The following is a 21,042-nucleotide window of genomic DNA, read 5'->3' as shown; positions in this document are numbered from 1 at the left end:
GAACTGTCCGTTCGACATACAGATTTAAAGTCGCTTTGAAGTTAAAATAAGAATTGAATGTCATGTTTCTTAAAAATGATAAAGTAATCCAGGGATGGAGGCTCATAACTCATGTTCATATAAGTTATTATTTTTTAGGAACACAAAAACCTACATCTTTGTTAGCAAACTGGATATAAAATCTCACCAGTTTACTTATAGAGGAATTAAAATGAAGATATAATGTCTTAACAAGTACGAATGTATTCCCTGCAGACTGGCGGCCATGCTGACCACCTTTATGGAGGGTCTCCTGTGCTGCCTGTGCTCAAGGTCTACAAACATCGTGGTTCCTGTGGAGACATCAGAATCAGCCGATGGCTACGAGTTTGTGGAGGTGAAGCCGGGTCGTGTCCTGCGGGTTCGACATATCATTCCTGACCGGCCCATGGTGGAGGAACCCACCGGGGTGGGCGGGAGTGTCAGCTGCAAACGAAAGATCACCGTGTATCGTAATGGACAGCTTTTTATTGAGAACTTGGGCGAAAGGGCGAGTGCTGAGCTGAAAAGCTGCCAAAATGGGAACACAGAACCAAACAGTACTGTGGAGGTTGAAATGACAGACTGTGGAAACTCCTCACCGCCCGTCAGCCTACCTGAGACCAAGTCAGAGTATCCTACAGCTGGAAAAGATGGGACACGTGAAAGAGGAGCAGGAGGAGATGCTGCTGCGGCTCCTCAAGCCGATCAGGTGCAGCAAGCCAGGAAGCACAAGTGGAAACCAAAGCGCACTGTGGTGATCGACTGCGAGAGGAAGATATCAGCCTGTAAAGGGACGCATCCAGACGTGGCGCTTTTCTTCATCCACGGAGTGGGAGGCTCGCTGGATATCTGGGGAAGCCAGTTGGATTTCTTTTCCAAGCAGGGCTATGAGGTGATCGCTGCAGACCTGGCAGGTCACGGTTCCAGCTCCGCGCCACAGATCGCTGCTGCGTACACGTTTTACGCCTTGGCTGAGGATATGAGACTCATCTTTAAGAGATACGCACGCAAGAGGAACATCCTCATTGGACATTCTTATGGGTAAATTTAAGATCAATTATAGCATCTCAGTTGTCAATATAGTAAAATAGTTCTCTAATAAATGGCCAATTTCCACTCTAAAACACATTCCTGTTTTGAGCATGCCTTGCAGTACGTCGTCTGCTCTGTCTTGTCCAGCGTGTCGTTCTGTACCTTCCTGGCCCACGAATACCCGGAACAGATCCACAAGATGGTGATGATCAACGGAGGGGGTCCCACGGCTCTGGAGCCCAGCCTCTGCTCCATCTTCAACCTGCCTACCTGTGTGCTGCACTGCCTCTCCCCGCTGCTGACATGGAGCTTTCTCAAGTAAGGCGGGTGGCGACACAACGATAGCATAAACGAAACATAACACTGAAACAGATATTATATATCATGTATGCTTTAATTTATTGCACTACATTATTTTGTCTTATGTATAAATGTATGGGGTACCACAGGGCTGAGTGCTTGGTTCCTTCATTTTTTTTACTGTGCCTGCTTTTATTGTGCCGCATAAAATATAAAATTAAACTTGAACCAGACAAATCCATTGCTTCAAAAGACTAACCAGCTGTCTGACCTGTGGAAAACGAAATGGAAGAAGGTTGACACGCTGTGGCGACCCCCAACAGGACAAAAAGAAAGGAAGTTTTAAAAGCATTTTGAAGCCATTTGTCATTCAGGTATATCTGCCCTGATTTGCCCCATACAGGGCTGGATTTGCCCACCAGAGCTCCAAGGAGAAGCAGCTGCTCAAAGACAGCAATGCCTTCAACGTTTCGTCCTTCGTACTCCGCGCCATGATGAGCGGGCAGTACTGGCCTGAGGGGGACGAGGTCTACCATGCTGAGCTCACAGTGCCCATCCTGTTGGTTCACGGCATGCACGACAGGTTTGTCCCCATTGAAGAAGACCAGCGAATGGCAGAGGTAAGTGGGCTTCTTCGATCTCCCCTGTGTTTGTTGTGGACAACTTTAACAAAGTTGTATTCAGGTGCAGCAGGCAGCCGTTTTCTGCAAAAAAGCTGTGATGATTCTGTTGTTCACTGTGTTGCTTGACACCAAACAAAAAAACAGATAAAGTTAGAGGCAGTGTGGTGAACACAGTGGAGCATTTAGCTGCTCAAAAAACAGACGTTGTCCCTCAGGAGCTTTTGAGCTAAAAGAGGAGCAAGCAATCAAACAATCTCTCTTTCTTTGTGATGCTGAGGTAGAAATAGCAAATATTTGCTCACAAGTTCCCTCGTCTGACAATATAAAAGAGTAATTTGTAAGTTTTGTGTAAGTTTTGTAAGTTTTTGTGTTAGCAGTTTTGTAGTCACTAATTGTCCCCCAAGAAATCTAAATTTTTGATGCCATTGAAATTCCATTAGTTACAAAGATGACGTTTCAAATACTTCTATTAACTTGTATTTTTGGGAGTTATAAATAAAGGATCAGCTCCACTCTGAATTATTCATAAAACAAAATTTCAAAGAAAAGCCAACAATTCCACGTTTACCTTTTCACTGCTTGACATTTGATTGTGTGGCGGTTAATTGTCAAGACATTTGCTCCATTTTTGAAGACTAATTGCAAATTTTAACAAGACAAGATTGATAGTATTGAATATCAAATTTCTTTCATTATTCAACCAAAATTTCTTGTTTTTAAGTACGTTGGTCATAATTCAGAAATTTCTATCGCTATGTAATTTCTATAATCTTTTTCCAACTTGTTAGATCCTCCTAATGGCGTTCTTGAAGGTCCTGGAGGACGGTAGTCACATGGTGATGATGGAGTGTCCTGAGGCAGTCAACACACTCCTGCATGAGTTCTTCCTCTGGGAACCAGCCACCCCTCCGCAGCCAAAGAAAGAGTCCAAAACACGTCCAGAGACCGCCAAAGCCAGACCCGACAAGACCACTGCTGCGTCTGAGCCTTACAAGGTCCGACCTGCGACCGCTAACCAGTCAGCAAGGACGAGAAATGACTGAATGTGAAAACTGATTGTTCCAGCAGTTGTCGGTGTTATCATGGGTGGCCACGATCTTTGTGAGTCCTGATAACATGAGTGTGTTTGGCTGTTGGGCCTGGAATGAGGAGTCAGTTTACTGGAAATAGACAAGGTAATGGTTTGGCAAATAGAGAAATGGTTTTAAAAAAGTTTTGCTGTTATATTGGTGATTGTGATGAAGAACAGATGACATCATGCTCCACTATCAATGCTGCAAGTCTATTCTTCAGCTTACAGCTCCAGTTTCTCAACATATGGCAGGAAAAATAAAGCTGTGCCTTGAAGTGGTGGAAATGTCGATGCCAGGCTGATGTAGAGCCACGATTCTGTTGGACAAATCAAAATGTGTGGCCTGCCATACTGACTGCTCAATATGGGAGAGGATAATACATGATTGCCTAGTCTGATTTTTTTGTCATTCCTAAAATGTGATCATGAAAGTTGCAATGGCGACTCATGTACCCTGCTTGTTGCCCGTAGCCAGCTGGGACAGGCTCCAGCATGAGCAGCTGAAGACGAGACGATTGCAATCATCTCGTCTTCAAGACGATGAATGAATTAATGAATGAATTAATGAGTGAATGAATTAATGAGTGAGTGAATTACTCTTCAGATTTCCATAAATAAAGCAGCACCAGAGATGAAACATTCTCAAAACTCTCCAGGGTCATCTATTGGTCATCAAAACTTGACACAGTAGTGTGAAATGTCTATATTTGTTTGTGTTGGGGGAAATTTTGTATCGAGATTATTTCATTGCAGTTGCTTAAATAACAGGTGCAGGCAAATAGAAGGTAGCTTTTGCTTTAGAACTGGATATTTACCATGAGGGCCATTCTGTGTTTTTTTTGTAAGTCCTTATGAGGAGAAACAGTTTTTTATTTTTTCACAGAATTCATAGAATATCATAGAATTAGCCTCACGCTATTGCTGTTTGTTGTGTTCAACTGCAAACAAATGTTTTTGCATAAATTTGCATTTACTCAAGTGAGTCCTGCTCAATCCAGTAATACTGGAAGCGAAGAAAAAGTGCAAAAAAACAGTCAACAGAAATATGTTTTAATATCATCTCAATATATTCCTTTTTACACTGTAGCCCTGTACTGCAGCATTTTTGATGACTAAAAAAAAGTATTTCATGCAGCTTTAGAAAGCTATTGCTTTACTGGTTCCTGAGGTTCCCTTGAAAAAGCAGTTTCTTTGCAGCTTTTTAATACAAAACATTTCAGAAATGCATTTTACAATTTTGGCCCCATGATGCATTGGAGATGCAGCCAGGATGTACCCTGCCTCTTGCCCGTAGCAGCTGGGATAGGGTCCAGCGTAAACTGGGATAAGCGGGTAAGCATCTGAAGACGAGACAATTACGGTCATCTCATCTTCAACAAGATGAATGTATGAATTTATTTTTGATTTGTACCCGTCTGTGCTTAGAATGTTTACATGAATGTTCTTACGTTATTATAAGGTATTTATTTGTTTTTAAACCTATGCTATTTTGCAATGTGTTTTTATTTTATTTTATTTATTTTTTACCCAGAGAAACAATGTTAAATTTACTAGTATTTGTACAAAACATGTTTTTACTCATTGTTATGCATATTGTTAAGTTTGATGTTTAGACAATTTAACATCACTCATATGTGGTAAAAATGAAGTCCACAGTCTAGACAGTGAGTATTAAGCTATTAATACTCACTTGAATAAAGACCACAACCAAAATGTGTCTCTTTACATTAGATGACATGTTTAAATGACATATTTATAGACACATGTCTACTGCAGCAGTAGACATGTGTCTATAAATATGAAAAGAATTTCTTTTCCAAAGATAACCCTTTCATAGAGTGTACTTTTTTCTGTAAAAGAAGTTTAAAGATGCAACAGAAACTGTAAGACAGTGGTCACTGAGTCCTTTAAAGATGCAGTTATGATCAGAGAAACAGTCTGCATTGAGACTCATTAATTGTTGGTTCATTCGATCGTCTTGAATGAGTGGAAATTGTTCATCTTACATCTTGTGTGTCTTAATTTATTTACTGTTTGTGACTGCCTTTAACCAGAATCCCATAAACTGTTGATTTAAAATGTTCAGAAGTCAATTATACTTGCTTTTCAGCAGCTTGACATCTGTTTTTCTGCGTTACTGTATATGTATTTATTTAGAAAGGATGGGTTTCCTGATCTTGAACGCTGCTTTTCAGAGACTGCTTCCCTGATATTCATTTATTGCTCCGCAAAAATACCTGGAATTATTAAGTAATTTGGTGCTGAAGGGAACTCTAGTGGTGGCTGTTTAGGAGTTCACACCACTGATAAAAACTTACATTTATTTCATGTTTATTTTAGTGAAATGTCACCGTGTCGCATAAATTTGGAAATTAATGACTAAATTATTTAGACTACAGTATACATAAATGTAGAATAGCGCATCTATTAATTTAGTGAGAAAGTTAATATATAAACTATGTATAAAGGGTTATGAAACAACATTGTGTTGTATTAAAATTACAATTAAGTTCATAGACATCTCTTACTGTACAGTCAATCAAACGAGCTTAAGTTTGATAACAGCATTTAGTAAACTTTGATAACAGTGGTAAAATATTTAAATAGAAGTATTTTATTATTTCCTTAGTTATTTTCATAGTTTTCATTTTGGAAATGGACTTAAAAAATTTTTAAAATCTTTTTTTAAATAAACAAATCGAAACTGTTTTATAACTTTAAAATGTTCATACATTCAGGAAGTATTTTAAAAGAACGCATTTAGCTGAAGCATTTCTCTTCCAAATTAAAACACCCATCCATCCATCCACCACCACCACCACCCTCAGTCCTCCGCAGTGGGACCAGTGCTGTCCTCTGGTGATGTAGTCTCAGAGTCTTCTTCTGGCTCCTTATTTTCTGCCTTCCCTCCAGCTTCACGGGGAGCTGCCTCCTGCTGGTCGTTGCTGGTAGTGCTAGCTGGCTGGTCTGCTACTGCGGTTTCATCGACAATGTGGAGCGAGTCTTCTGCAGAAGCAGGCACTGCTTTCACTTCCCCATTCTGCAGAGGGTAGACGCCCTCCAGTGCATCATACAAGAACTGGTATTGCTCCTGATGGAGGAACAACACAGAGGAACAACACTTAAAATGATGAATTAGGTTGAATGCGCCATAGAGCAGACAAACACAACTGTTGTACACTAACACACTGTATAAATATCTGATCTTCATCAACTATCTGAATGGTAGAGGTTTCCTATAGCAGTGTTGGTGATGGAAGTACCTTAGCACACAATTTTAAATTATATGTCTGTGAAAATGACAACAGCAGACATAGAAGCACATGCTTGATAGTACGTGCAGAAAACATGACCGCTATGACTGATTGAGAATTATGTTTATGCTACTGGGTGTTAATGTTCTGAATTCCTAGGGTGCAATTTGTCAAAAAAACTGAGGGCTGAGGGGGGGTTACACATGAAAAAACAAGCAATGAAAGAGCCTAACTCCTTTTTAGGTTAGTGGTAGGTCCTATGATTGTATATTCAGAACAGTTGAACATTCATATTTAACACAAACTTAAAAAGGCACGAAACATTTAATTTTCTGTTCCAGGCGCGATGTGGAAGATGAAGATAATGAAGCTGCCCTAATTAAGCTTCTGAACCATGGATAAAGGCCGATCATGAAAACATGGCAAGAGGATTTAGCGTAATGCAAACGGTCTGTAAAACGTAACATTAACACCTCATATATTAAAATTTCACACGTCGTGTCAAAATAACTATAAATAATAAAATAATAAAAATAATAAAAATTCAAGAACAAGTGAATAGTTTACTCTGGTGTCGGACTTCATGTGGCCTTTTTGGCTCACCTGTTGGCCCGTTATTAGCAGCGTTTTGGGAAACAATACAACTTTGTCACAGCTTTCATGTTATTTCATATTTCTTTAATTATTGATGGGTTGTCTCCCAGTACGAGACAAATGATGTACAGGAATGGGTGTACTGGGATAGCTGGTGCTCAGGGATGTAAAAAACGGAGCGGGGGGGTTGATCCCCCCCAACAAATCACACCCTGCAGATTCCTTTCTTACCAGGCTGGAGATCATGCCATGTCTCTCCTTGCGTAGAGTTTTGGCCACTTGGAAGACATCCACCAGCTTCTCAGTGTCGGCGCTGTCCAGCAGGTTCCACAGAGCACAGAAAACCCCCGAACGGGACGAGCCGTCACTGAGGAAGTGGAGAACACACAAATAAAATGGATACGGTTACACAAATTCACTTTTGCCATAAAAACAACATATCCTAGTATGTAAAGTTTATTTCTACTGACTTTTGAGTTTCTGCATTACAAATAGAAGAATTTAATAGCAGCTTCATTTTGGTTTTCTTTTTATTTCCATCAAAAAAAAAAAAAAAGAACCACACGGTTCACATGGTTCCATTCCACCTTTTTTAAACTAGTACCGGTATATTATTCTTTCATATACTGTACATGTGATCTCTGGAGAGCAGCTCATAAATGTTTTTCTTAACATTCACATTTTATACCTTTGTCAAACTCAGGCAAGACATTTTCAATTTCCTTTCCATTGGCTCTTCAGACCAGTCCTGGTGTAATATATACATGCTTGAGAAATATGGGCCCAATAATGTTTAAACTAACAGATTATTGGAAGTGTCCTCAGGGTCCTATGCTCTCCTGTTCACTTTTTTCTGGAGGCACATCACACTCGTATTGGATTTGAGTTTTATAAACACAACTCGAGTAGAAACAGCAGATCCTGTGGGAATGGGACACTTTGTCATGTTCCAATTATGAGACAAATAAATCAGGAGAATCCATCAGGAAGCATAGAAATAACATCAGACGATTTTTCCTTGCCTGAGATTCAGCCTTTGACTTTTCCTTGTGAAATAAATGGAAGCACTGTGGTCATATGCAACACGACCCCCATGAGACATTTTCGGTGGGTTGCCTTACTTGCAGTGGACCACGACGGACTCGCCGCTCCATGATTTGCCGCTTCCAAAGCTGTGCTTGATGACCTTAATCATGTCTGTCAGATCTTGAGGTTTCTCTGGGACCTCCCTGTTCTCCCACTTCAAGAACTGGAAGTGCGTTACTGGCCGACTCTCTTTCCTCTGTTGAGGTAAATATACTTGTGAGGTTGAAATGAGGGGGGGGGGTTGATACAGAATGGGTTACTATTGTCTTACCTTTACATGACGGATCAGCATGTTGCGTCTGATGAAGGTCGGGGTGGTATCCGTGCTCGACACCTCCACCTGAAAGTCCTCCAGGGTCTTCTCATCCCAGTAGACAGACCCCTGGGAAAACACGGCAAAGGTAAGTGTGTTTAAAAAATATCACATACAGAGAACACATATCAGGGATCTTCTATGCACACACAACTACATACACACTCCGTATTTAAGATACCTTATCCTCCTCCTTGTAATCGGAGAGCATGACGATAGCAGATGGTCTCTTCTGGTACACCATCGACCAGAAATCAGCCACAGTGTCTGGAAGTGGAGTCTGTGCTGTGATGAAGGTGCACGGGCCCCAGTAACCCTGTGTGGGCAGGAAAACACATCCTTGTATTGTTGTACACAGTCCAAACAAATTGAATGAGATGAATGTAATTACACTTGTGTTGCATAAAAGATGTGCATTCATTCAGAGTTAATGAGACGACGACTACTACAACAGGAGAAACACAGTTCATCGTGTTTCATTTACAATAAACGCTGTCCCTGTTCTGGTTTCCGGGGGGGGGGGGGTCAGTAAAATAACATACATTTATGTATGAAGCATTGATGTACTTGGTGGGCTCCTCATCCTCCTCATCCGATGACTCTTCCTCACCCTCCTCATTGCTGTCACGACTGTGTCCTTCACCCATCTTCAGCATCACTCGGTTGTAGTCATCTGAGGATGAAAATTGCTTACATGTACTCGGACATAGATGAATATGCACAGTGTGCATGCTGCACACACCCTGATATGCTATGGTTCGAGACTTTAGGGTAAAGTGCGACCTGACCCTATGTTGAGCTGCTACTCACATGGAACGACTGACGGAGTGCGATTCTTTTTCTCGTTTTCTTCTCTGGTTCCAGTTTTGCAAGTCCTCCAGTTTTTAAAGGTGGGGAGTCTCTGAATGGAAATATCGATAGATGATATATGTATAAGATCATTTATATCGACATTAAGATCTGTCACAAAATTGTTACGATTTCTATAGTAATCTCCTTTAATATTTGTGGGTTTCTTTGCCACATATTGCACGCTGCAGTCATTTTATTATAAACAGAGACATAATGTTCTGTGCGTACCTCAAACTCATCCTCTAATAAGGTGGGTTCATTGCCAGAGTTCTCTCTGAGCATGTTCAATGTACTGTGGAGCTCCGGCAAAGCGATCTCGGTCTCTCCAAACTGATTGTGCTCCAGCAGCGCCTGGTGAATCAGGATGTACTGGGACTGTGTGAAGAAAAACGTTTCCACGCTAAGAAACTCATAAAATAGAGTTTGGGAATGCAACAAAAAATTTCAATGAAGCCATAAATCCATACCAGAGTCATTCATGAGAGCACAGCTTGTGTAAACTGAACTGCATCAAAACTGATGACTACAGAGAATAAAACTTTAGGTCTAATCTCTTGTGATGAGTCGACATTGAGTGATCATCTCACACTGGGTTTCTATACGTACATTCTGTTGAGTCGGATCTAAATGAATATTTTACCTCCACTTGAACCATGAGAGATCTCTGTCTGCGGAGTCTGACCACGTAGCCGTAGATGTCGACTTTGCCCTCTGCCTCCAGACCCTCCATCATGGCATCGATGCCAATGTAGGTCCCTGTTCGGCCGACTCCGGCGCTACGTCAGATCATAACACTATGTCAGTACAGACGTCAGGTGATGTGAGGGAGTCGCTTCATACCCACTGATATCATTTGATCTGTTTTTATTTATCCTTTTATTAATTATAGACACCATAAAAAATTTGAGTTGGTATGATATTCATGTGTGTTTATGGTGCACGGTTAAACCAATTCAACAGTGTATGTCTACGTCCATCAGTGATAAACAAATTGTGTTGTAGGGGGTGATATTTAGAGTAGAATTAAGATTATGATAGTTCAAACTTTGTAGTCATTACAATGCGTAGGTATTCAGTATGGAATCAGTACAAAATATGCAGTACATGTTTAGTCTGCAGTGCACTAAATACTCAGGAAATTAGCAGGCAATGTATTTTTAGGTTTTGCATGCCTGGATGAAGACTGGAAAAAGGTATGGAAACAATGCGAAATCAGTTTTTTTGTGTGAATGGATGTAATAACCTGCAGTGAATGACGATGGGGCCACTGAAGAAATTCTTGAACGCATTGACGCGCCGCCTCAGTTTCAGGAGGAGATGTGCCTCCTCTGGGATGCCATGATCTGGCCAGCTCATGAACTGGATGTGGGTCACCTCCCGCTCCGAGTTCTTCTCCCTCTTCTGTAGACACACATAAAAAACAAAACAAAAACCCCCCCAACAAAACACATACACAGAGTAGTATCAGTGGCAAAGTAAAACAATGAAAAATTTTCCACCAGTTTCATCGTACAGTAATGAAATAGCTATTTACTAAAATAGAAGAGTTGGAGGTTAAAAACCAAGACTCTGTGGATGCCATATACTGTATTATCATATTTTATTCTCACATTATTCAGACTGAGATGGCGAATGGTGTAATCCGGACAGTGGTCCTCTGAGGTCAGCTTCACTATAAACTCCTCAAAGTTCTTTGTATCTTTGACCTCTTCCGGCCAGTACTGCACACACTTGACCTGTGACACAACAGAGATTTGAGAAAGAGCAACCGGCAAATTCTGCAAATGGGCAACAAAGCAGCAGCATTAGACTAAGCACAGTATCCCAAATGCTAGATATGCATATGATACATGTGATAATCGACCTGCTAACCCACCAGGAAGAGTGAGGGCTAGGAGAAAATATATTTTATGGAGACAATACGAAGATCCAAGTGTGTGATTAATGGTCTGGTTGATATCTGATACTGTGCAGTATTTATATGAGTGGCTATGATGCAGATGTTTTACTGTTAATGTCTCTTTATCAGTGTCACCATCAAAAAGTTCAAGCTGCTGTTCTCACCCTGTTTCCCTCTTCAAGGCGTGTTACCATGACGATGATAGAAGACTGTTGCTCCCAGATCATCCTCCAGAAGTCACTCACCGTCTCTTCTTTAGGCCCTACAACACACACCATATAGTACATACACTGTACAAACACCCACACACACCTAGTGGTAACCACACAGAAAATTAGCTTACCTTGAGTTGCAATGTACTTCTTGGATTCCTTATAACCCTGTAGCAGGAAATGAAATTCTGTTCACCAAGATGTGTCAGAAAAAGTTCACATGTTGGTTTATTCTGATAGCTGCAGTACAAACAAGCGTTTTGCATACGTCAATGAAGCTGGCATTGATGTAGTCGCATCCTGTGTCTCCATTTCCAGTTGTCAGCAGCACGCGGTTATAATCAACTGGCTCAAGACAGAAGAAGTAATAAGATACAAGTGTAATAGACATAGAAATTAAAAATCTCACGTTGATTTGAAAGTGATTTGAATTTTGAATTCAGACACTCCTGTTCAAAAAGTATTTTATAAACTCAGCGGAAGAAAATGGATGGATGGATGATAAAAAAATTGAGTAAAATCCACTCAGCGTTGTTGGACAGACTCACATGGCAGGATGTCCATGTAGCGGTTCTTGGGGGCGTTGCAGGGCTTTTTGGCTTCTTTCATGCTGTACCTGAAGAATATTTTTGGGATGCTCTGAAAACAGAAGAAAAAATGTAAATGGAAAAGACCAATAAAGAGAAATTGTTTTGAGACCACAATACGCACATCCAACCTACTTGGTCCAACTTCAAAAAGAACTACACCAAAGGAACATTCCTGAAAAAAGATATTAAAATGACCTGAAACTCATCCAAGAAAAGTCGTCCTTCATCAGCGAGCTTCCTCTTGTATGTTTCCAGCAGGACTTCTGCTGCAATCGGCTCAAGAGTCAACAGGTTGTTTTCGTTGGCTGCAACAGCAAACAGAACGATTCAGTAGGAGAGCAGAGGGAATATTTGTATTGGAGTTGTTGAGTGATTTCTCCTCAGATATGCCTCATGATAGGAAACAAAAGGAATAGATCCTGTGAATCTGACTGTCACTCATCGGAAATCAGTAGCTGCTACATGTGAATGAATTACTTAAATGTTCTTATTGATAGCGAACCCAGGAAAAAACTTAAAATCTAATTCTACTCACTTGTTCCTGGAATCAGCATCATATGTTCATTCATGCCACTGCAAGAAAAGATCATTTTGGCTTCAAATCACGTGAAATTTATGTTGAGAAAAATAAAATCATAAAGTATGTTTGCACATACTAAAACAATCACACAAATAAAGCAATTGAGTCAAAATGAGGATGAAAATATGTTGAATGATCTTTACTGGGTCATTCTGCGCTTTAGGACGTAAATCCTGTAGGTGACGAACAGCAGAGCCACACATGTGAGGATGATGAGGAAGACCAGAACCCCAATCAGAGCTTTATCGTTGTCTGTAAAATCACAGAGAAATTATTTCAAAGTTGCAGCCTTCCCATTAACCATCACATGCAGAGAAATGAGCGTGTGTGTGTGTGTGTGTGTGTGTGTGTGTGTGTGTGTGTGTGTGTGTGTGTGTGCTGTACGTACATGAAGTGGTAGCGTTTGTCATCGTGGCCATGCTTAGACGCTTCCCATTAAAAGTTTTCACCTGGAAAAACAGAATATCGGTTTGCATTTGTGTGAAGATGCTAAATAAAATCAGAATAATCTTGTGAGACCAAAAATTAGGAGGATACGTACAGTCACAGTGTAGGATGTTGAATAACTCAGATCGTCGAATTCAAAATGACATGATGTGTTGTTTTTTTTGCTAATTTCAGCACCATCATAGGAAAGATGGGCGATGTACAGCTGCTTAGGTCCGTTGAAATTCCTGATAGGCTCACAATAGACCTTAATCACATTATTACCCAGATGAGTCACCTTCAGCTCTGGAGGTTTATCCGGTTCTGCAACAGATCGAAAAGAAGAACCAGTGTCATCAGCGAACAGAGTCACAGGGATGATGTTGTGCGGTCTAACACTAATTTGTGTGTCCTTGCGTTGGTTGTGCTTGTCGTGAATTTTGATACAAACTGGCCGAGGCAAAAATTTATGATTTTTAATTTCTATCTAAATTCATTCATTCATTCATTCATTCATTCATTCATTCATTCATTCATTCATTCATTCATTCATTTCTCTTCTTGACTGCTTAGTCCGCTTTTGTAAGTCACGGTGGTTGCTGGAGCAACAGGCCATAAAATATTAGAAAGGTGTTATTAGTTGAGATTAATTACTGACTTATTAGTCCATTTGTGACATTTACCTCCAGCATCAGTCTTCAGACGCACAGTACCCAACCTGCCGACATCCTGGTTGTTGTAGGTTGGTTGGACTTTACAGGTATAATCGGTGAAGGACTTCAGACCAGAGACACAACACAAGCCTCCCTCCGGCCATCGGGTAGCTCTACCTGTAATATAGATTCAGCTTTTGTTATTGCTGACAATTAGGCACCAGCATAAAATGTTTGAATGAATCAATGACAGAGACGAAAGTTTGAACATTTTATGGCATCGTGATTTAGTCAAGATACCATCAAGTGTTTAGTGAAAACGTCTCTTTGAAATAGATTCAGCTCAGTGTTGATGGCACAGAAAATGTTTAATCTGATCTTTACATAACAATAATGTGAATCTGCTTCCCCAATATTATTTCTTTATAATGTCATGTCACATCTTCACCCAAGTCAGGGTATTCACATTCCTAAAGTGAATCAAATAGATTTAATCCCTGTCATTTTACTTACCGTCATTTGTATTTTTGTGGTCAGAGGAACACATGCAGTTATAAGAAAGATTATGAAGGTTGGAAAGCATGTCTCCACAGTTCTCACTGACGGTCCTCCAACTAAAACAAAAGGAGTTTTCTGTTGTGTTTGTCTTCTTGGTTTGAACGGTCTGCCTTATTTCAGGATCTGTCGGAACACAGAATAGATATAGAACATTGATGTTAATCTTTTATACACACACATATTATCAATGCAAAAATGACAAATGAACATCGACATACTGCAGTCAATCTTGACGTTGACCGCAGTCATGTTTGTGATGCTTTTGTTTTTGTAGACAACGTCACCGATACAGCTGTAGTCTATAAAGGGCTCCAACATGGAAACGTCCTTTGGTTTGCTGAGATTTCCTTTCTCTGAGGAGACATAAAGATGATAATATGTCCTCAACAAGTAAAACTCATTACATTACATTACATTTTTGTTTTGAGATAAGATTCAAATTCAAAAAGAAAACTTCATTAAATCTGTGCCTTTATTTCCTCTTCAACCAAAACACAATTCAGATCTGTCCACTTTACTTTATAACTGATTTTCATTATTTCTGATTTCTTATATTTCTTACGAAGGTGTGCATTTAATCATTCAAAATTTATCTGACCATTACATAAAACAATTCTTAATGTTCATGATTAATCTCTCCACCTACCCCAACAAGTGTAGGTGACGTTGAGATCTGCACAATTTTTGGGTAAGTTTGGTTCTATTTTTGCAGGAATTTTAGTTTGAGGGTTCTGCGCTATGTCTTCTGGACGTAAAAATTCTGCAGACAAAAGTGAACAGCATGTAGGTTAAACATAATGATGTACTGTTTACAACAGATGCTGGTCAAAATACAGGGGAAATCTGCTAAACGTACCAACATCGATGTGTCTGGTAATTGTAAAGGAAGAATTCACACAGGCTTCTGAAGTGAAGGTTAGATTTAAATTGGTGCAAATGTCATTGTATTCAGGTTTGATGCAAAATATTTTTCTGTCTTTACTGCATGGTTGAGCCTTAATATAGTTAGTTGTTAATGAAGAGCTGATGTCCCAGTCGCTGCGGTAACAAACAAGACCATCTGAGCACTTGCTTTCTGTAATCTCATCTTCTCCTGAAACAGACAAATGATGCACAAAAATTTTACAAAGTCTGATTTTTGAAGTGGACTGAAACTTAGATGCAATAAAGTTGGTTGAATTATTTTTACTCACTAAGTTGTCTTGTTTGGAGTTTATTCATGGTGGCACTGCAATCTACTATTTTGCCAGAATTGGTAATAATCTCCACTTGATGATAATATTCTGTACAGGGCTGTAGGTGTTTAATTTCTTTTGTTGCGGTCGGTCCTGAGATGACACCTGATTCCGATCGCACAAGTTGTCCATCCTTCTGAATATATATGGTGTAATTTCCAGGGATAGATCTTGTAATGGTGATCGAAAAACCAAACGTAATGGGTTCGACACGATAAGAGCCTGCATACAAATCAACAAGATTATGAAACATCAGAGTGAATTCAAATCATTAGAGAAAATCCAGAGAGAAAGATTAAAAATGGACCCACTGGTGGTCTGACTACTCACACTCTGAAGTTGGGGGGGGTGCTTTTGTGGTGGCTGCAAAATGCATTTAAAGAAATTAGAAAAGGATATTTAATGGTGATAACCTTAATCTTATTATAGTCTCACACAACTAGGACAACTGGGTAAGTGTCAGATTTTGGTAGAAGGTTACTCAGTGTCTGTAAGATGTAGAACATGCTGCAGGTCATCCTTGAGGAGTAATACTTCCCTGCCTAACCCTGACACTTTCAGGATATCATACTGAAAACAACACTTAATAATACCAAGGAGGATCAATACGTTACCAGATGAGACAGATGGTTTGGGAGAGGAGGTTATGGTGGTGGTTGGTGTGGTGAGTGTAGGTTTGAGGCCGGTTATCGAAGGCGAGACAGAAGTTTCTGTCTTAGTGGGTGAAGGTAGAGAAGTGATGGACTGACTGGTCGCTGGAAGAAAAGTGTAATTTGCTTTGGTGTGTGGACGCAAGAGGCCTGAAACATCTGCCGTCCAGGCAAAGAGACATCCGTCCATACAGTACTCATCACCACAAAGCTCGATCCTACATCACTAATAGATGTGGGGTCATCACTGCTGCATTGATGGCAGCTAAGATCAGAAAGTGACTGTAGCTTCACTTTAGAACAAAATCTTAAAAAGGCTGCCCGATGATTTACAGCTAGCTTCATTTTGTCAAAAGCAAATTTGAATAAAGGTATAAAATATTTTTTAATTGAATGCCAAACAATATTCATTACATTGACACAGTTCATATACTGTATATATGTGTGTATATACACACACACACACACACACACACACACACACACACACACACACACACACACACACACACACACACACACACACACACACACATATATTTATATATTAAATGGAAGAAATACATGTTATGCAGCTACTTATTGTTCAATTTAAAAGCAAGCAAATCAGAAATGACAGGTCTTGACTTTATGCACTGAACGTTTAATGTGAATTAAAACTATCTACAGTACATCTATGCACACTATATAACACAAGTAATCTACAGTGCTCAGAAATTTTCTGAAATGAGCAATAACACAAATAGTTTCACACTTTTATGTGTGTAACTGTGAACTAACTTTTCTACTCTGACGGGTCGTCAGCAAGCAACAAGTAGTTTACCTTCAGAGGCCCATGTCAAGCAAACTTCACATGCTCTACGTCAGTCAAACTAAGGATCTACTCATTTCAGGAAATTTTGTAGACATTTGTTCCATTAAGTTCACGAGGAGACGGGACAGCTTAAAGAAAGGGCGAGCTAGTGGGAGGCTGAGGTGAAACTATCACACCTCCAGTGGCATACAAAGAGTAAAAGCAATTTAACATTTATGTTCTGTCTTTTAGATCATTTGTGTGTTGCTCACTTGTTGTGTTCTGCTTACTTGTTGGCGTTTGACCTGGAATTTAAAAATAAGACAAAAAAAATGTAAGTCAAAGCAGCTTGTTGTGAAAATCACACTGTATATAATAATTAGCAACAACAAAAAGTCATTAACAAAAGCATATGAAGTTATATTGAAGTGTCCAACGTCATTTGACTGATAAAATCCTTCCTGCACGGTCGAGGCCTTATCGGGTCAGAAGGAGGAAAACGTGGCTTTTAATCTTAAAGTCACTGAGAAACAGCGCTGTACAACCTGGTTGCTATGGCAATTGAGCAAAGAGCCACATTTGCTATTCCAGCAGGCAACCGCTACTTCCTGCCCTGCACGAGAAGCGAACACCTCGCCATAGTTCACAACACAAGTTTTAGCTTGGGCTAATCGCTAACGTGTACGGGACGGGTTCTCCATCATTATATCTGTGTTCTTAGTCAGTGGAAATAACATACAGTTTTATATTATATATGATTCTTTATGTTGTACTCATCCAACGTAAGAATAATTTGACCAAATTCTAGATTTCAACATGACTTCTGTTAGCATATTACGGCATGGAATAAAATACTTGCAAACATGTCTTAGCAGTTTTTCCATTGTTTCTTTATAACTATGGCAATAAGAGAAATGAGGGTGGGGGTGGGGGGTGCATTCATGTCAAACAACAGGTCTCAGGATGTGGTTTAGCACATTCTCGTTACACTACATCGAGCAGCGATGCATGTTCTCATGCTCCTTGCAGTGGCGTTACACTTCTTCATCGTCAGAAGACACGACTTGATTTATTTCAGGTAATAAAAAAAAAACCCAAACAAACTGAAAGCTATCGCTCCCTACTGAGGATAAAAGCTTATAAAAAAATCCTATTTTCATCATAATTTAACTCATTCCAAGCACATTTTTTAGGTTTTAAGTTGTTAAAATGTACAGGTGAAGCTTTTCCTTTCGGTTCACAAATGTATAGAAGAGATTTGAAGGTGCAGCATCAGCAGTAGTTATAACAGTGACAACCAGAGGTCAAACTCATGTGTCTGAACCACTTTTAGGTCCAGTAAAATGTGTTGGTCTTTATTTCTACCCATGCTTACTATCATCTTGTACTTTTCCCACCTGCTCCTTCATGATGAGCCCACCATTGAAAGCTTTAATTGTGGTGTATTTTTAACATTTTTTTGACCTCACTTCTTCAATTTAAACACTTCCTGTGCTTCCCCTTTTTCATGACTTCTCATGTCGTATACTTTTGCTCCGTCTCTCTCGGCTCACAAGCTGAGCTATGTCAGGAAATGAAGGCAACACGGAATGGAACACGGAAGTAATCCACTCTAAAGTGTTAACTGCTGAAGGCACCATGGAAATCTGCATCCTCATGTACAGCTGCTCTAACACAGATGGTGAAACTGAGTGAAAGAGGGGCACAGATGAGCTCCGGCCTTTAGGACTGATCTGACTGATGAGGAGAAAACTAGTAATGCATGTTCCAACGATGTAGAATGTACGCAAATATTCATAAGTAAAAATAACAAACAAGATTCTCTCTCTTTGTTGGATCCAAAAAATATTATGAATAAAACAAGATTTTAAAGTCACTGCTTCTTAATCAGAACCAATTACAGACATGGGATATTCTTAAAGAATAAACTGGATTATAATATAGATAATTATTACTGATGTATTTAGATCTGGGGATTGGTGGAATTGTTTTCTGAATTTTATTTGTTTCTTATAAATTTTTATAAATTTTCTTGACAGTGAAATGGAAGATGTCAACAGAAAGGTACGATGAAAGCAATTTGATTCAATTTGTAAAAAATTATTTCAAACGTAGCCTAAATACTATCAAATACATTCTGATAAATATATTATTTTTGATGAAGATGCTCCATTGCTGGGAAAGTAAAATCCTATGAGTGATTCACCTGAAAGACCCTCTGTTAGAACCAAATGACAAACTCTGGCCCCGACTGACATTTAAGACGAGACAGTCGAGTAAACAGACTTTAGAAATTATTTAGGCTTGTGAGTTCAGATGCCTCAGCTGACAACAGCAGAAATTATTCAGTGTGCTGAACTGTAGCAGAACTCTGAGTGATGCAAGAGGCGGTAAGGTGGTCCGACTTCTGACGCGCATGCATGCAGCATGCAAACACTCAGATGTGCATCACACACACAGCCATTTGGGCCCGAGTGAAGCTCTATCAGGGACACACCCCGAACATTGTCTCACACACACACACACACACACACACACACACATACACACACACACACACACACACACACACACACACACACACACACACACACACACACACACACACACACACACTTATCATCATACAGACAATATCAAAGCAGAACAGGAAACATGATTGCAAAAATTCCCATAGCTTTGTATGAAATAAAGGAACACGTTTAAAAGAGACTTCTTATTAAAAGCAGTCTTTGATTGAGCGTAACTTTATTCTTTTGCCAAAGGGGCTCACAAACCTGTCAGCTTTTTTTACATTCTCACATCACAAGTGTGCGCTGTATTGTCTTGTGTTCTTAGGTTTATAAAAGTTTAAGAAACATGAAGTAGCACAGAAACACAGGCACACAACTCAAAGACACGTATACTGTACTGGAGCCTTGTCATCTCTGCCCTCAGTTGTTGTTTTTTTTTACTTTAAATTATTACATTTTGGATGTTGATGTTTTTCAGTTTTTAAAAAAAAAAAAAAAAAGAAAAGGAAAAATTGTCAAGCGCCCTGACAGATTAATGTCTCCATCTCAGGCATGGAAAGCATTTCACCTTTCTCTCATAAACACGATCACATAAGCAACAAAAATATGCTAAAACTTCAAACACGGCTAAGTTGAGAGTTTATTATAAGACATTTCACGCCTCGCTGTCCTGGAAGACCTTCAGATGACAAACACAAGGACACAACTTCATAACAGAACATTTCCTTTCTATACTGTCTCTTCCCTGAGAGTTGGCACTCGGTTACTTACAGTTGGTTAAGCTGATGATTCCAGCCCAGAGCAGAAGAAGCTTCAGGCCACAGGGACTTGCCATTTCCACAAGTTAGGGTGTGTTCAGCCACACACTGTCCAACACAGTCCCGACGTGAACCAACAGGCAGAAAAACACAATCCAAATAGAAACTGTATCTCCAATTCTTAACTTAATCCTAAATAAAAAAGTATGTGATAATGTCTTATTTAAGCTACACACATTTTCTGTCTTATCGGTCGACGCAGCTTCCTGGACTTGTTCCCCAAACACTAAAACCTCGTCTGTGGTTTCAAGTCAAGCAAGATGGGTGATGTCACACCAACAGAGCCAGCCTGTACCTTAATATTGGTGACAGGAAGCTTCAATTCAGCTATGACACCAAGAACAAGATGTCTTCTCAGATCTGATCTTTATCTGTCGTCACTGTGTTCGAACATTTCATTTAAAAAATGTGTTTTCTTAATTTTCGTGGTTTATCTCCATAATAATTAGAGAAAATGAAAGAAAATAATGACATGAACACACATGGAGACTTCCAGGTAATGGCCTTCTGTCTAGTAGGCCTCTGTTGAATGTTTGAAATCAGATTAGGACTGCATATAATCTGCTGATGTCTGTTAGAGCTCCTCTGATCTCATCGTGTCTTCCCTGCTCAAAAGCTTTCGGGCACTTGTCGCACAATCACAAACGTATGAGGGTGCTCCATCGAAATGCAAAGGAAAAACCATGCAGCTTTTTCCCTTTTCCAACTTTGTTTGTTGTATTTCTTCTCCAGCCTAAAGAGACAACATGTGGCCGTTGGCTCCAGAAGTGAATTTCTTCATTTCTGCTGTCCTTTCTGTGTGATATACAGGATGTTAGATCTCTTCAAAGTTATTAATCTTACACGGCGTTTGATCATCGCTCTCTGACTAGGAGTCCAAAAATGCTTTAACTGCTGTTTACGTACACAAGAAAATGGGGAATAAAAGAGGAAGGAGAGGAGTGGAGGCTCTCTGGGGAGACGGAGA

The 21,042-nt window shown here is 39.8% G+C and overlaps 2 protein-coding genes across 8 annotated transcripts; one reads left to right on the top strand and one right to left on the bottom strand.

The window, feature by feature from the left end:
- The first annotated feature begins 265 nt into the window (after positions 1-265).
- abhd8b (abhydrolase domain containing 8b) lies at positions 266-3,889 on the top strand. The gene is made up of 4 exons (XM_068319047.1): positions 266-1,062; positions 1,201-1,371; positions 1,757-1,973; positions 2,765-3,889. The coding sequence occupies exons 1-4, from the start codon at positions 266-268 to the stop codon at positions 3,017-3,019; spliced, it is 1,440 nt and encodes a 479-aa protein (XP_068175148.1). The 3' UTR covers positions 3,020-3,889.
- A 1,843-nt stretch (positions 3,890-5,732) lies between these two features.
- On the bottom strand, positions 5,733-20,320 carry ptprc (protein tyrosine phosphatase receptor type C). Of its 7 annotated transcripts, XM_068319044.1 has the most exons (31): positions 20,252-20,270; positions 20,029-20,123; positions 17,017-17,049; positions 15,916-16,056; positions 15,632-15,664; positions 15,260-15,523; positions 14,923-15,159; positions 14,713-14,826; positions 14,285-14,419; positions 14,022-14,189; positions 13,539-13,685; positions 12,971-13,179; positions 12,818-12,878; positions 12,573-12,681; positions 12,385-12,422; positions 12,045-12,154; positions 11,808-11,898; positions 11,528-11,604; positions 11,391-11,427; positions 11,212-11,309; positions 10,758-10,883; positions 10,391-10,548; positions 9,788-9,923; positions 9,376-9,522; positions 9,106-9,196; positions 8,838-8,968; positions 8,477-8,611; positions 8,254-8,364; positions 8,018-8,178; positions 7,128-7,263; positions 5,733-6,139 (listed from the first exon to the last, which is right to left on the bottom strand). In XM_068319044.1, the coding sequence occupies exons 2-31, from the start codon at positions 20,090-20,092 to the stop codon at positions 5,873-5,875; spliced, it is 3,765 nt and encodes a 1,254-aa protein (XP_068175145.1). In that variant the 5' UTR covers positions 20,093-20,123; positions 20,252-20,270; the 3' UTR covers positions 5,733-5,872. The 7 variants fall into 7 exon arrangements, 3 of the variants coding, with proteins under 3 accessions (XP_068175145.1, XP_068175144.1, XP_068175146.1); XM_068319043.1 differs by having other exon boundaries at positions 20,029-20,320; XM_068319045.1 differs by having other exon boundaries at positions 17,035-17,049; positions 20,029-20,320.
- Positions 20,321-21,042: the final 722 nt, after the last annotated feature.

The sequence above is a fragment of the Antennarius striatus genome, chromosome 7 (genome assembly GCF_040054535.1).
Source record: "Antennarius striatus isolate MH-2024 chromosome 7, ASM4005453v1, whole genome shotgun sequence".
NCBI lineage: Eukaryota > Metazoa > Chordata > Actinopteri > Lophiiformes > Antennariidae > Antennarius > Antennarius striatus.
This window is presented reverse-complemented; position numbering and strand designations above follow the sequence as displayed.